The sequence below is a fragment of the Orycteropus afer genome, unplaced genomic scaffold (assembly GCF_000298275.1).
Source record: "Orycteropus afer afer isolate SDZICR_OR568_19922 unplaced genomic scaffold, OryAfe1.0 scaffold00041, whole genome shotgun sequence".
In the NCBI taxonomy this organism is placed as follows: domain Eukaryota; kingdom Metazoa; phylum Chordata; class Mammalia; order Tubulidentata; family Orycteropodidae; genus Orycteropus; species Orycteropus afer.
In genome coordinates this window covers 7,786,475-7,799,603 of record NW_006921628.1, presented here as the reverse complement: position 1 = coordinate 7,799,603, position 13,129 = coordinate 7,786,475, and the positions used below count along the sequence as shown (strand labels likewise).

The window sequence follows — 13,129 nt, the reverse complement described above, 5'->3', positions numbered from 1 at the left end:
TTCTGCTAGTTGGGGTTCAGTCCACCTCGATATCCTTCCCTTCAAGGCTCAGGGGTCCAGGATTATCTTCTGTGTCTGTGTTAATTGATTTCCCTTTTCTTTGTTGAAGAGGGTCTGTGCAGTCTTTCTGCCTAGTCCGCCATCTTGCCAGAACCTCCTAAGAATTTCTTTTTGCATATATGTATAAAATCCATTGCCATCAAGTCTATTCCAACTCATAGTGACCCTATAGAACACGGTAGAACTGCTTTATAGGATTTCCAAGGCTGAAAATCTTCACAGAAGCTTAATTTTTCTACCACAGAGTGGCTGGTGGGTTCAAACAGCTGACCTTTTGGTTAGCACCCCAATGCTTTAACCACTGCACCATTGGAGCTTCTTATATGTAAAAATACCAAACTCACTGCCATCGAGTCAATTCTGACTCACAGTGACCCCTTTGGGGTTTCCAAGGCAGTAAATCTTTATGGAAGTAGTTTGCCCAGTCTTCCTTCCACAGAGTGGCTAGTGGATTTAGAACCACCAATCTCCTGGTTAGGAGTCAAATGCCTTAGGCACTACACTACCAGAGCTCCTTTTTCTTATACACATACATAATTTTACATAAATACATAAATGTGATATACAATGTAATGTGTTGTTTAGAATCCACTCCTTTATAACTTGGCCCATTCTTCTCCTCTACTCCTCCCTGCCACTCATATTCTTGGATAATTCACATTAATGGTCTAGTACGCAACCTTCCATGTTTTCCCCCATGTTCATATGCTCATATACAAACATACACACATATATACATATATACACACACATATAGGCATTGGTGAGACTCATGTAAAATAATGATATTATGGTATATAAAACTGAATTTTTCCTCACTCCAATACATCTTATAGAAATCCCTGCAGTTCAAATAATCTTAATATATTCCTTTCTAATAGCTGCATAATGAATAATTATGAAATTGTTTCCATGGTTTTTAATACTATGTATACTGATCCAAAAAAAATCTTTTTCTAGATTTCCACAAATTATTATTTTTTAAATCACCCACATGTACAATTTTATACCCTTACTATAAATATATTCATGATCTATCTTTAAGTATAATGCTGTCAGTGACAGGATAATACCCATATGCCTAAAAGGAAGACCAGTTAATATGACTATTATTCACATTTATGTACCAACCACTAAGCCAAAGATGAAGAAACTGATAATTTTTACCAAATTGTGCAGTCTGAAGTTGACCAAACACACAATCAAGATATACTGATAATTACTGGTGATTGAAATGTGAAATATAGAAACAAAGAATCATCATCAGTAGTTAGAAAATATGGTTTGATGATAGAAATGATGCTGGACAACACATGATAGAATTTTGCAAGATCAAACTTAATCATTACAAATACTTCTTTTCAACAACATAAACGGAGGCTTTACATGAAGACCTTGCCAGATGGAATACACAGAAATCAAATTAACTACATCTGTGGAAAGAGATGATGGAGAAGCTCAATATCATCAGTCAAAACAAGGCCAAGAGCTGACTGTGAAACAGATCATCAATTGCTCATATGCAAGTTCAAGTTGAGGCTAAAGGAAATTAAAATAAGTCCACAAGAGCCAATATATGACCTTTATTATATTACACCTGAATTTAGAAACTGTCTGAAGAACTGATTTGGCACATCAATGATCGAACACCAGATGTACTGTAGGATGACATCAAGAACATTGTACATGAAGAAAGCAAACGGTCATTAAAAAGAGAGCAAAGGAAGAAAGACCAAAAGGCATGTCAGAAGACACTCTGAAACTTGTTCTTGAAGGGAGGAGCTAAGCAAATGGAAAAAATGATGAAATAAAAGAACTGAACAGAAGATTTCAAAGGGCAGCTCGAGAAGACCAAATAAAATATTACAATGAAATGTACAAAAACCTGGAGTTAGAAAACCAAAAGGGAAGAACACACTCAACATTTCTCAAAGTGAAAGAACTGAAGAAAACAATTCAAGCCTTGAGTTGCAATACTGAAGGATTCTATGGGCAAAATATTGAATAATGCAGGAAGCATCAAAGAAGATGGAAGGAATGCATAGTCACTGTACCAAAAAGAATTGGCAGATGTTTAACTATTTCAGGAAGCACCATATGATCAAAAACCAATGATAATGAAAGAAGTCCAAGCTGAAATGAAGAAATTGGCAAAAACAAGACTTCAGGATTTGACGGAATACCTGTTGAGATGTTTCAACAAACCAGTGCAGCCTTGGAAGAGCTTACTCATTTATGCTAAGAAATTTGGAAGACAGCCACCTAGCCAACTGACTGGAAAAGATCTATATTTGTGCCTATTCCAAAAAAAAGGTGATCCAAAAGAGTGTGGAAATTATCGAACAATATCATTAATATCACATGCAAGTAAAATCCTGCTGAAGACAATTCAAAAACGATTTTGCAGCATTATATTGACAGGGAACTTACAAAAATGCAAGCTAGATTCAGAAGAGAACATGGAATGAGGGATATGATTGCTGATGTCAGATGGATCTTAGCTGAAAGCAGAGAATATCAGAAAGATGCCTACATGTGTTTTCTTGACTATGCAAAGGCATCTGACTATATAGATCATAGCAAATTATGGACAACACTGCAAAGAATAGAAATTCTAGAACACTTAATTGTGCTCATGAGGAACCTGTATATAGACTAAGAGGCTGTTGCTCAAACAGAACAGGGGGAAACCGCACAGTTTAAAATTAGGAAGGATGTACGTCAGAGTTGTATCCTTTCACCATACTGATTCAATCTGTATGTTGAGCAAATAATCCAAGAAGCTGGACTATACAAAGAAGAGTGGGGCATCAGGATTAGAGAAAGAACCATTAACAACATGCGACATGCAGATGACACAATCTTGCTTGCTGAAAGTGAAAATTACTTGAAGCACTTACTTACTGATGAAGATCAAAGACTACCGTCTTCAGTATGGATTACATCTCAACATGAAGAAAATAAAAATCCTCACAATTGGGCCAATAAACAACATTACTATAAATGGAGAAAGGGTTGAAGTTGTCAAGGATTTCATTTTACTTGGATCCACAGTTAATACCTATGGAAGCAGCAGTCAGTAAATCAGACATCATACTGCACTGGAAAAATCTGCTGCAAAAGACCTCTTTGAAGTATTAAGAAGCAAAGATGTCACTTTGAAGACTAAGTGTGTGCCTGACTCAAGCCATGGTGTTTTCTTTTGCCTCATATGCATGTGAAAGCTGGACAATGAGTAAGGAAGACAGATGAATAGGTGATGCCTTTTAATTGTGGTGTTGGCAATGAATATTGAAAATACCATGGACTTCCAGAAGAACGAACAAACCTGTCCTGGAAAAAGTGCAGCCAGAACGCTCCTGGAAGCAAGAACGGCCAGACTTGGTCTCACCTACTTTGGCCACATTATCAGAAGGGACCATTCCCTGGAGAAGGATATTATGCTTGTAAATTACAGGGTCAGTGAAGAAGGGATAGACTCTCACTGACATGGACTGACACTGGCTACAATGATGGACCTTAAGCATAGCAAAGATTGTGAGGACAGCATGGGACTGGGCAGTGTTTCATTCTATTGTACATAGAGTTGCTATGAGTCAGAGCCAACTAGACAGCACCTAATAACAACATATTAGTACTCAAATATCACACTGTTTTCCATGCATTTATACTTTATATAAATGTATACCATACATATCATTTTGCAATTTGCTTGAGATTTATCTTTGTTGGTAAAATGCAAATTAGTTCATTTATTTTCACTGCCATATAGTATTTTTCCTAGTTTTATCCTTTTTCACTTGGAATTTAAAATTTACTTGTTTTTTCTTTTCACCCTATCTATGTAGAAGTTTAATTAGGGGAGCTCCTGAATTTGATCTAACATCAACATCTATTGGTTATATAGTTACCTGGTGTTTGGCTTTGATTTGTATAATTTGTTGATAGCTTTCCTCATACTGAATTATCTTTGCACTCCTGCAATAAACCCTATACTTTGTTGTTTACTCTAATTTCATTTCTGAATTTAATCTACTAACATTGTATCTAGAGTATTTAATTTATATCAAAAGTGAAAATTTCTTTTTTGAATATATCTTTATCAGATTTTGGTATTAATGATACTCTGGCTTCTTTAAAGGATTTTGGGAGCTTTCTAACTTTATTGATGTTTGGAAATGTTTAAATAACATTAGATTTATCTCACTTATTTAAAATAAGATCAAATTCAGCTGTGAATCCCTTTGTTCCTGGTATCTTTTCCAATGGATGATCTCTCATAACTTTTAGTTTCTTTTAAGGAAATTGTTTTGTTCAAGTTTTCTCCTTCTTTTTCGGATAATTTTGTCAGGAAAATATTGATCTACTCTTTATTTATTTATTTTGCCATAGGTTAGTATGAGATACTCTCTTAGAAATCTTTTTTAAAAAAATAATTTCTGTGTTGTTGTTGTTAAAGAATATACATAGCAGAACATACACCAATTCAACATTTCTGCATGCACAATTCAATGACATTGATTACATTCAAGTTCTGCACCCATTCACACCCTCCTTTTCTAAGTTTTCCCACCTCCTTCAGTAAAAATGGTATGGCAGAACCATGCGACCTACTCTAACTTCCCAGGGTGGAGAAAAAATCATCATTAGCATCAGCCCAAGGCTGATTACTATGAAGCAGAGGTCAGACATATCTCCCTCTCCAACCTTTTTACCAATGCTGACACCAGGAGTCCCTCTCACAGCACTCTCTACCTCTCTGATGGGTTTGATAACTCACTGCAATGGCCACACAGAACTCACAGACAATACAAATGATTATGGGGTTTATTAGGGAAGTAACAGGTTACAATTCAGTATAAGAAACAAGTCAGAACACAGTTTTTCAGACAGGTCAGCCACTTCCCAGCTGTGCTCACGAGTAAGCCTCTCCCTGGCCCTCAACCCCTAAGTGCCTCTTGGGCTGGCCTGGCCTCTGCCCTGCTCAGACAAGTGTTACAAAGCTCTTCAGCTCTACTGACAAGTGCCCAGAGCCACCCTATTTCACCAGGAAGCCTCCTGCCCAAGGCACTCAGCTTTCTCACTCTATGAGCTGTTGGTTCAGCTGCCTCTACTGCTGTTGTTTCTCTGCCACTGCTTCTCGCCATCTGTGCAACCTCTGTCTCCAGTGTTGTAGCTCTCTGTCTCCTGGGTTTAGGAGGTTCCCAGCACAGGGAGCCCATTCCAAAGGATATGTTCCACTCCTGTCTCTTCTTGGTGGTAGGCAGGTACCCTCTGTCTGCCAATTGTATGTCTCATTTTAAGCCTAGTGAGATGATAAAACTGACCAATTCACTTGGTAGGGTTCTACACACTGTATTTGCATGGTCACATTCCCTACAAGCATACCCTGCATTAGCAGCAAGCTGTCCAGTCCCCTTAGTGGGCCACAACGACCTCATCTGCATGATTTCACCTATTTGGTGGAAGGTACAAGTTCATGGACCATATAAAAGTGATCCATTGCACTGCACCATCTCTTAGAATTCTATTAATATATTCTGTATGTTTATCTCCTTTCTCATTCTTCATCTTTTATAAGCAAAGATGCTACTTAGAAGAGAGTAAGGTGTGCCTGATGCAAGCCATGTCTTTTCGATAGCCTCATATCCATGTGAAAGATGGATAATGAATAAGGAAGAATACAGATTGATGCACTTGAATTCTGGTATTGGCAAAGAATAATGAAAACACCATGAACGCCAGAAGAATGAACAAATCTGTCTTGAAAGATGTATAGCGAGAATGGCAAGACTTTGTTTCACCTACTTTGGTCATGTCGTCAGAAAGAAAGTCCTTATAGAAGGATATCATGCTTGGTAAAGTAGAAGGTTAGTAAAAAAGGGGAAGACCCTTAATAAAATGGACTGACATAGTGGCTGCAACGAAGAGCTCAAGCATAGCAAGGATGCTGAGGATAGCGAAGAACCAGGCAGTGCTTCAATCTGTTGTACAGAGGGTCGCTATGAGTCGGAATCAACTTGATGGCAGCTATCAACAACATCTTTTACATTCCCCCTAGTTTTTTAAAACTTGTTTTCTTTCGTTTTGCTGTTGTTTTAAATTTTTACCTAATCAAGGCTTTTTTTTTTTTTTTTTAAAGAAACATCATTTGAGGTCATTTTTTGTTTGTTTCATTAATTTCTGCTTTTTATTTCTTCTTCCAGGTTTCCTTTTGTTGTTTCCCTTGTTCTTTTTCTAATTTCTTATAAGTGTCAAGTTCCTTCACTGTTTGTCTTTCTTTTTTATTACTGAAGGAATTTAACATTACAAATCTTTATCTGACTAAAGGATTTTACTGTATTTTGGCATAAAAGTCTCCTCTCTACGTAGTTTAAAATTTTTATTCTAATTCTCCTTTGATCCAAGAATTATTCAGTAGTGTGACCTAATTTTAGTATGATTTTCCAAATGGTATAAAGCTTATCACAGTACTATTTAGCTATAAAACAAAAGCTTTTTTGGGGCCTGCTTTAACAGTTAGTACTCAGCTTATGGCATGGCTGTATACCAAGAACGCATGCTTAAGTAGACTTCGTGAAGCCAACAAGTACCAAAAGAAACATTTTAAATGATGGGGAAATTTTTCGTTAGTTTCCTTAAAGCTAGCATAAAAGATAAATTTTCAAGTAAGTCCATAAAAATCTAGTATTGCTGAAATAATACTGTAGTAACAATAACCCTGAATTTCAATGTCATCCTTTCTACAACACTTTTTAAACTGTCCATCACAGTTAAACAGGGAAGAAGGGTGGGAAGGGGTTGGATAGGGTTGCCTTCTATAATTACCTGAGGCTTGGAAATTTGTATATATGTTAACATATTAAAGGCTCTGAGAAATCCTGCTTAACTTTGGTTAATTTAGCATTTCCTAAATGTATTTCTTTTCTCCATTACCACCTATTAATTCTCTTGGGAGCTCTGGTGGCGTAGTGCTTAAGACATTTGACTGCTAACCAGGAGGCTGGCGGTTAAAACCCACCAGCCACTCCTCAGAAGGCAGGTTGGGCAATCTACTTCCGTAGTGACACTGCCTCGGAAACCCAAGGAGGGGTAGCTATGAGTCGGATCCGACTCAACGGCAGTGGGTTTGGTTTGGTTTATTAATTCTCTTTGGGGAATGCAAACTAAGAAGAGAGGTATTCCTAGAAAAGAGAGACAGTGTAGTCAAATTCTGTCCTCTCTGTGGGTTACTCACAGCTGGGGCTCAATAAATGTTTGCTGAATTACTTGGTACAAGAGGAGGTTTGATGGCAACAGTAGAGGTAGAAGTGTATACTACAATTGCGCCAAGTATGCTTAAATACAAGTTGAGCTCTTTAGAAAGGAATGGACAAAATTTTTCATCAAACCGTAATCTATTTCCAGCATTTTAAGGAAGCACTATATAGTTTTCCACAGTGGTTGTTCCATTTCACAGTTCCACCAGCAGTGCATAGGGATTCCAGTCTCTCTATACTCTCATCAGCATTTGTTGTTTTCTGCTTGTTTGAACTTCACTGGTAGCATAGTGCCTAAGGCACTTGACTGCTACCCAGAAGGCTGGCGGTTCAAACCCACCAGCCACTCCTCGGAAGGAAGGTTGGGCATCCCTACTTCTGTAGTGATACTGCCTCACAAACCCAAGGAGGGATTGCTATGAGTCGGGGCTGACTAAATGGCAAATAACAACAACAACATTAGAGCTGGGGTGAGATGGTATCTCATTGTTATTTTGATTTGAATCTCTCTAATGGGTAATTTGCATGAGCATTTCTTCCTGTGTTTGTTAGCTGACTGAATATCTTTGGTGAAGTGTCTATTGATGTCCTCTGCCCATTTTTTAACTGGATTGTTTGTCTGATGTTGAGGTGTTGAAGTTTTCTATAAATTTTAGAGATTAGCCCTTTGCTCCATATGTCATTGCCAATTTTTTTTCCCCCTAGTCTGCGGGTTCTCTTTTTACTCTTTTGGTGAAATTTTTTGATGTACTTCAGTGTCTAATTTTTAGGAGGTCCCAGTCATCTATTTTGTCTTCTGGTGTTTATGTGAAACATCTCATAACATGGATGAACATAAATCCCCTTATGCTGAGCAAAGTTAGTGATTCACAAAAGGACAAGTACTGTGAGGCCACTATTATAAAAAGTTGAGTAAAGAGTTTCCACAAAAAACAAATATTCTTTGATGGTTATGGGGTGGGGGTGGAGTGAACCACTAACTAGAGGGTAGATATATATTAACTTGGGTAAAGGAAAAAAAAAAAACCTAGATTCTCACTCATGGAACTTTTACTCGGGGGGAGAGAGGGCTATAGGACAGAGTAGAGCTGCCCCATAGAGTTTTCTAGGCTGTAATTTTTATGGGAGCAGATTGCCAGGTCTTTTCTCCCACCCAGAAGGCCAGATAAACAGTAAATAAATGAGTAAGATGGTGTCAGGTACTTAATTTGAGCTAAGAGGAAAATAAAACAGGATTATGTGATTATGGCTACAATGCAGGGTGAGGAGAGACATGGTTAGAAAAGTAGTCAAGAAAAAAAAAGGAAAGAAAAACAACTCACTGCCATCAGGTTGGTTTGGTCAAGGAAAGCCTCTGTCAATTGAGACTTAAATTATGGGAAGGAATTAACCATTAGGAAATTTCTAAGAAGAGAATTAAGACCAATGGACCAATGGAATAGTAAAGGGAAAGTCCTGAGGCAAGAACAGGCTGGGCCTCTTGAGGGCACACAAGAGGAATTTAAACAACAACAACAACAAAACCCCTAATCTTTTATAATTACAAATGGCAATTCTTAAAGTTTAGCCCTATCTAAGTTCAAATATCAAACACTAACTGGGGTGACCAACAAGTCCAGTAAAAATAATATTGTAGCTGTAACACGAGTGAAAAGCATAAACATAAATACGCACACACAAACCAGCATCACTAACCCCACCCCGAAACTCTACTGTGCAAAATATCAGAGACTGATGACTTAGCTTATCACCAAGTCAGAGAGTGTTCGGAGAAATGAAAGGAGCAACTTGCCAAATGGCTCCATTGTCCACATTAAACTAATACAGTGGAACTGCACACTTGAGGTTCCTATCCATTTAATTTTATGATTCAGCCATATAAGTTTATGATTGTAAAGCAGACAGTGAACCAGGTAAAGGCAGGATGCTTCTGAATTGTAAAAAATAAATCTATATTTATTTTCTAAAAACTTGTTTTGAAAAACTGAGACATAAAACTTTATTTTATACTTGTAATAGATGCTGTTAGCTCTTTACCCCTACAGCTTTTTCCTCTCCTTTATTTTAAAATAAAATTGTATTGTGCTTTCAGTGATGGTTTAAATAGCAGTTTAGGTTCCCATGCAACAATTTCTACATAAGTTTTTCAGTGATATTGGTTACATTCTCCACAATGCATGAACATTCTCATTATTTCTGCTCTGGTTGTTCCATTAATCTAGTTTCCCTGCCCCTTTATCCTTTCATCTTTGTTTTCAAGTAACTGTTGACTGTTTGGACCCTCCTTTCTTATTAACAAGAACTCTAAATGTGTCTGGCAACAATGCACACAAAATTTGAAGCGATAAATCATAACTGATTTATGCCAATCATGGATCACCTATGATCACCCTTTTCCCAGGTAAATAACTTGTCAGAGTCTTGTGTAGAGAGAAGTAGCTATGTGACCTATCCATGTGAGAGGTTCGATGAGACATAAAAAGTAATCTGTTGGGAGAATTCTGGAAAACACTGCCCTTTCAACATAAAAACAGAAAGGCACTGTGTCCTCACCTCACCTTTCTATCATGAGACACTGGTGTGAAAAAAATGATTTGTCTGGGCTGCAGCCATCATGCTTTGACCATGAGGCAACAGGCAAAAGGATGAAAGTCAACATGCTAAAGATGGAAGAACAGGACAGTAAGAGTTTGGATCTCTGGTGATGTCATGCAGCCAAATAAACAAACTCTGGACCTACTGACCTCTAAGACTTCATGTTATGTTAACAATAACTATTCTTACAGTTTTAGCTTCTACTGGTTGGATATGCTGTCACTACAGCCAGTTGCCTCCTAACTGATAAACAGTAGTGCTGTATGTTTTCATAATGTGATGAAGAACAGAAATTACTAACATTTCCAAATTTAAAATTTTAAGAAGTAATAGGGAAAAGAAGGACTTCTAACTTTTCACTACATATAACACTGTGTTTAAATTGCTTTTACAAGCATGTAAGAGAATGTAATGTTTTCTAACATTAAATATCAGAATAAAAAGTAAACAAACTTAAAAAGACAAGTAACAGGAAAATTGATCCATACCCGTACCTTTCCGTGTGTTCTCCGTCACATCTACCCCAAACTGAATAATATCGCCAGAAAGAATTTCACATGGTGGACTTTCTTCAGAGCCTCGACTCAATCTCTGGCTATTTATAAAGGTACCATTACTACTTTTAGTGTCTTGGAGATAAAACTGCAAAAAAAAAAAATAAATAAAAATAAATTGAGCCAAAGATTAATAATAGTAATTCCAAACCTACTTTAAAAAAAGAAAAGAAAAGAAAGTACTGTAAGTTTGCAAACTACTGCAGGTGAGCTTCTTTCCCAACAATTCAAAGCACTCATTTCAGCTAAGCTTCTCCTTCCAACTTGATGACAATGTTTTTTTTCTTCTTCTTCTTCTTCTTCTTCTTCGATATATATGAAGTGAAAACTGTAAACCCAGGTGACATAAAATCTGGGCAGACAAAATGGTATAGCTACTTTGGTAAAGTTTATCAATTTCTGCAAATGTCAAACACAGAGTTACCATATGACCTAGCAATTCCACAGCTAGGTGTACACCCAAGAGTAATGAATACGTACGTCTACAAAAAAAATCTGTCTGCAAATGTTCACAGCAGATTTAGTCATAATAGCCAAAAAGTAGAAACTACCCAAATGTCCACCAGTTGATGAAACGAAAAACAAAATGTGGTTGCTGTCATTAGGTGCTGTCGAGTCAATTCTGTGTCACAGTCACCCTCTATGAAAGAGAGGAACTGCCCTATTGGGTTTCCTAGGTTGTAGTCTTTATGCAAGAGCTCTGGTGGTGTAGTGGTTAAGGTAATTGGCTGCTAACCAAAAGGTCTGTGATTCAAACTCACTAGCTGCTTGCTCCATGGGATAAAGATGAGGCAGTCTGCTTCCATAAAGATTTATAGTCTTGGAAACCCAGTGGAGGTTGCTATGAGTGGAACTGACTCAATGGCAGTGACTTTGGTTTGATTTTAGTCTTTATGCGCAGCCTGCTGTGTGAGTTTGAAGCACAATTTTTGGTTAGCCACCAAGTGCTTAACCTTCCATTATAAAAAAGGACTACGGTATAGATAACATGCTACAACATGGATGAACAATCAAAATACTATGCTAAGTAAAAGGAGTCAGTCACAAAAGACTACATATTGTATGATTCCATTTATACAAAATCCAGAATAGGAAAATTCATAGACAAAAAGTACATTCATGGTTGTGAGGGGCTGGGGAAGGAAGGGAATAAGAAGTGACTGGTAATGGGTACAAAGTTTCTTTCTAAACCAAAAAAAAAAGATAAAATATTCTAAAATTAGATAGAAGTGATAGTTGGAAAACTCTTTGACTATAAAAACCCTGAAATTGTACACTTTTTTAAAAGGGTCATTTTCTTGTTGTACCTCTATAAAATTATTGTATTTTTTTTTTTTTTTTTAAAAAGGCCGGCTAAACAAAATTCTAATTCTACCTTCCCATCTCACTCTGACTTTTTATAACTTTGTTCCTAGGATGTCTGGGTTAAATCAAATAGAGTGTACTTTATTCCACAGACAAGGGCAATGGGCTTTAGGTAACACTGATTAATAGCTATCAGCTAACATACTCTATAAAACCGACACACCTTCAATAATATAATTCTTTGTGATAAAAGATATTTGAGACACTAGAAACGAAAATACTGTAATCAGCTATGAGAGTACTATTCCCTGGCCTCCCAAACTTCACTTGGGTAATCTCCTCTCATCAAAAAGGGAAAGGGTAGCAGAAGACATAAAAAACCTACTTACACCAACACCTCAATAACAAAAAGACAAACAATCCAATTAAAAAATGGGCAGAAGACATGAATAGACACTTGACCAAGGAGGATATTCAAGCGGCCAACAAACATATGAAGAAATGCTCACTATCATTAGCTATTAGAGAGATGCATATAAAAACAACAATGAGGTACCATCTTGCTCCAGCACTAGTAGCAAAGTTCAACAAGACAGAAAATAACAAATGCTGGTGAGGATGTGGAGAGATTGGGACTCTCATACACTGCTGGTGTGGCTGTAAAATGGTACAACCATTGTGGAAAACAGTATGGCGATTCCTTCAAAAGTTGGAACTAGAAATACCATTTGACCCAGCTCTTCCATTACTAGGTATATATCCTAAAGAAGTGAGAGCCATGACAAGAACAGACATATGCACACTCATGTTCATTGCAGCACTATTTACAATAGCCAAAAGATGGAAACAACCTAGGTGTCCATCAACTGAGGAATGGATATCCAAACTATGGTACATACATACAATGGAATACTACACAATGCTAAAGAATAATGTAGAATCTGCAAAACACCGCAAAACGTGGATGAACTTGGAGCACATTATGCTGAGTGAAATAAGTCAATCACAAAAGGACAAATATTGTATTAGTCCGTTATTTTAACAGTGAAGGAAACGCTTATCTATGGAAGGTCATTTTCTTTGTTGGTTACCAGGGGTGGGAGGGGAGGGAAGGGAATATTGTTAGATAGATAGACATAAGTTTTGATTTGGGTGAAGAAAAGGGCAATGTACCAAATGTGAGTGATCAATATAGCGGCATTGAGGAAGAGAAAGACATAGAGAGGTACGTGGGAAGTACAGACAACAAATATGAACCCTTTTGCACATATAGTACGGCGTGCTCAGGGAAGGCAAACATGGGTATAGGGGTGGTTAGATAGGTGGACAGGCTGAAATATTAGGTACCTATATGAA

The 13,129-nt window shown here is 37.3% G+C and overlaps 1 protein-coding gene across 1 annotated transcript in view; it reads right to left on the bottom strand.

Annotated features, from left to right (window-relative positions):
- The window catches only part of LOC103193959 (sarcolemma associated protein), a 281,321-nt gene that overhangs the window by 107,763 nt on the left and 160,429 nt on the right, over positions 1-13,129 (bottom strand). Inside the window, exon 2 of the mRNA XM_042780467.1 lies at positions 10,403-10,556. Coding sequence (XP_042636401.1) covers positions 10,403-10,556 — 154 coding nt within the window. The remainder of the gene's footprint in view (positions 1-10,402; positions 10,557-13,129) is intronic.